A 3,331-nucleotide genomic window follows, 5' to 3' on the forward strand; every position below is an offset into this window, starting at 1 on the left:
ATAGTTAATATAAATTTATATTACAAACATATCATAAATATGTACATTTATATTTATTATATCATGAATATAAAAAGAATGTATGTGCGTGTGTGCGTATGTATATATGTATGTATGTATGTATGTATGTATGTATATATAAGGACTCGGCACCTCCAAGAGTAGGTCGAGACTAATCGGTGGAGAAAAATAGTATATTGTTTCTTTGTTTATTTTTTTCAAGGTTTTGAAATACGTTGATGTACCACAGGAGACCTTCAGGTTCATCATAGAAGGCTAGGCATGCACATGGGTTTGACATACATACATACTATGACATATTTGTTATGTAACAAATATATATACATATTTTCATAAATATTTAATTATAAAATAACAAAATATATCATAAATATAAACTTATAAGTTTATATTTATGTGTGTGTGTATATATATACACACACACACATAAATATATATATAAACATAATTATTTATTTCTTATAGTAGATTTATAAGTATATATATATATATATGAAAATTAATTTGTTATATATTAAATATGTATATTTAATATATATATATATATATATATGTATATGTATATGTATATATATATATATGTATGTATGTATATGTATATGTATGTATATATGTATGTATATGTATATGTATATATGTATATATGTATGTATATATGTATGTATATGTATATATGTATGTATGCATATGTATGTATATATATATATATATATATATATATATATATATATATATATGTATGTATGTATGCATATGTATGTATATATATATATATATATATATATATAAACATAGAATACATTTATATGTTTATTATGTAAATAAATAAATATTAAAATTAAACATTTTTTATTATTGTAATATCTAAAATTTTTGTTTATTATATAGCAAATATATAATAAATATATAGTAGCCATCCATCTAATTGACACTATCTCTATATCTCTAACTCTATCTCTATCTTCTATATATATATATAAAGAGTTTTATAAAGCTCCCATGTGATAAGAATTTGGGGGTTTTGGATGTAATTTGGAGGTTGGAGGGGTTGGCAGCTATTACTCTGAGAAGAGGTGTAAGGTCCTATAATTCTAGGAATTTGAAAACTATCAAGTGGGGAATTATATATGTGCGAAGCACAGGTTAGTATATACACAAGTAAATGGTGTGCATTTCTGCAATCAAACCATACAAAAAAAAAAAAAACTTTCTCAAGCATGAACCCAAGGGTAAAATACTTTGTCAAGGGGATGAGCCCAAGCGTGACGCAAACTTAAAAAAATATACCTTCATTTAAAATTTCAAAAATGTTATAAATTTTGTTTCTCCCTAGTCGCTTTTCGAGAGAAAAAGTTGTGTAGATAGAAGGGTTGTCTTTACGAAAGGGTATCCCTTTAAAACTTCGATTTCGCCATCCCGCGCCTTGGTCCGATGAATGCCGATCAGGTCTGGTAAGGGTGCAGACTCTCTTAAAAAGCATGTCTCTCTCTTTCTCTTGCGCGCGCGCGCGCGCGCGCACGCACGCGCATTGCATTGAATGTATATAATATTATAGAGTGTAAGGTCCTCCTCGAGGGGGCGGCGAATACTCACACAGAATGTCGAGTGGTTGCAAGAGAGTAGCAAGCACATGCAAGGCCGAAGGCGACTCCGAAAGCCCGGTCGATATTCCTCTCCTGGTGCTGCATATGCGCCATTCTCTGCCTTCCAGAAGGATGCACACCTCGACCTGCACCAACAACACCCCCCCTCCTCTTCTGTGGCCCGCGGGGGGAGTGCAGGTGGAGCGTCAGCCATTGCGGAGGACCCTCTCTTCACCTCCCTCTTCCACGGCGCTCTCTCTCCTGATCCTGCGCCCAATCGGATGCCTACACCTCCTTCATGTCGTCACTATGGAAGAAGGTGCGTATGTGGTCCCTTTTTTTGGAACTCAAAACAGAACTAGTCCAATCATAGTGCCCGTGGTGTGAACCATTAATTAACGTATATATCTTAGCACTTGCAAGGGATTCAATAGCATTTTAAGGATTTTTTACTATACATCTAATGATGAATGTTTCATTAGTCATGCTTATTCGGTATTGGTCTTGATGAATGCTTATTCGGTATTGGGATTCGTCCCGAACCCTGCAATGCCAATGGCTGGGCTCATTCTCCCCAGCCTTCTTAGTAGATGAGGACTGGGCTCTTTCTCCCCACCCACGAGAGTTTCATCGCTGAGAGGAAATATTCCAAAATACAGTTTACTTTTTCAAGTATGTATGTCTGAAGAGTACTGACAAGCCAGAATCACACGTACTACGATAATTGACATTATAGAAGCTGGACCGCTGTATTTGCTTTTCTCATAAGTGGGCGCTGTATTTGCAAAAAGCAAGATGTATCTAGTTTTCTCTTCTCAGAAAAGTTCCATCATCACATTGTAATGCTCCCTCCTACTATCCACTACACTACACCAAAATTTTGAAACAATAGTATATCTTGCAGGATCAACTCTTTAAGTGGTGAAGAGCTGGAAAAAATGTGCGCAGAGCTGACTTCTCATGCTGGTTTTGTTCAGCAACTTGTGTTATCCACAATCATTGATAATGCTTGAGCTTTCATCTCTACAAATAAAGTTGAGCACTCAAGTCCTTCACATATAGCAGCTTCTTCTTCTTCTTTTTGAGTTGCTTGGTTGGTGTGTTCCCCAAAAAAAAAAAAAAGGAAAAAAAAAACACTCACCAGGAGTGGGAAGCATTTGTGTAGGTAGCCGCACTCTCCGTGGAGATCGAAGAGATTCAAGGTCCAGGTTTGTTTTTCTAACATCAAACATCTTTCAAACCTACTACTTGTCGAAAGAAATGACTTCGTTCGGAAGATGGATGTACTTTCTCTACTCATCCGATTAACTTTTTAATTGTACCTAGTGGTTAGGGATTTCGTCACATAATGGTAGTGACAACGTCAAATAGAGTGGAGATGTGAAACACAGGGGAAGAAATGATTTTCGCAAGCTTATTTATATGCCTTTATGCAACCTATATATATTTTGTTTGGGCAACTCCTTGGGCTTTTGGTTTTGCTTTATATATATATATATATATTGTGTTAAGGTTTGTAATTACATGAGTAATTGGCCAAATATCAAACAAAGAGTCTTTGTCGAAGGGATCTTGAAATGAGAGTGTCTTATGACTTTGGGTTTTGATAGTATGATAACTTTCAACGAGAGTATTTTGGGTGTCGAATTTATGTCTCAAAGATGTATCGATAACATTGAGCTTGGTGATCTTGGATTTTAGCCTTCTTGTTTTTGCAATAGTGCTTT

At 34.8% G+C, this 3,331-nt stretch overlaps 1 protein-coding gene across 2 annotated transcripts; it reads left to right on the forward strand.

The window, feature by feature from the left end:
• Positions 1-1,541: 1,541 nt before the first annotated feature.
• LOC147619391 (uncharacterized) lies at positions 1,542-2,874 on the forward strand. 2 transcript variants are annotated; one of them, XM_086773520.1, is made up of 3 exons: positions 1,542-1,923; positions 2,509-2,638; positions 2,770-2,874. In XM_086773520.1, the coding sequence occupies exons 1-2, from the start codon at positions 1,652-1,654 to the stop codon at positions 2,615-2,617; spliced, it is 381 nt and encodes a 126-aa protein (XP_086629646.1). In that variant the 5' UTR covers positions 1,542-1,651; the 3' UTR covers positions 2,618-2,638; positions 2,770-2,874. The 2 variants fall into 2 exon arrangements, with proteins under 2 accessions (XP_086629646.1, XP_086629645.1); XM_086773519.1 differs by lacking the exon at positions 2,770-2,874 and having other exon boundaries at positions 2,509-2,738.
• The last annotated feature ends 457 nt before the right edge of the window (positions 2,875-3,331 follow it).

The sequence above is a fragment of the Cibotium barometz genome, chromosome 33 (genome assembly GCF_041138505.1).
Source record: "Cibotium barometz isolate CiBa-2024 chromosome 33, ASM4113850v1, whole genome shotgun sequence".
NCBI lineage: Eukaryota > Viridiplantae > Streptophyta > Polypodiopsida > Cyatheales > Cibotiaceae > Cibotium > Cibotium barometz.

Excerpts from the sequence above, each read along its gene's own strand:
- LOC147619391 (XM_086773520.1), top strand. The coding sequence starts at position 1,652 with ATGCAAGGCCGAAGGCGACTCCGAAAGCCCGGTCGATATTCCTCTCCT. Across the intron at positions 1,924-2,508 it reads TGTCGTCACTATGGAAGAAG|GATCAACTCTTTAAGTGGTG; the intron begins GTGCGTATGTGG and ends TATATCTTGCAG.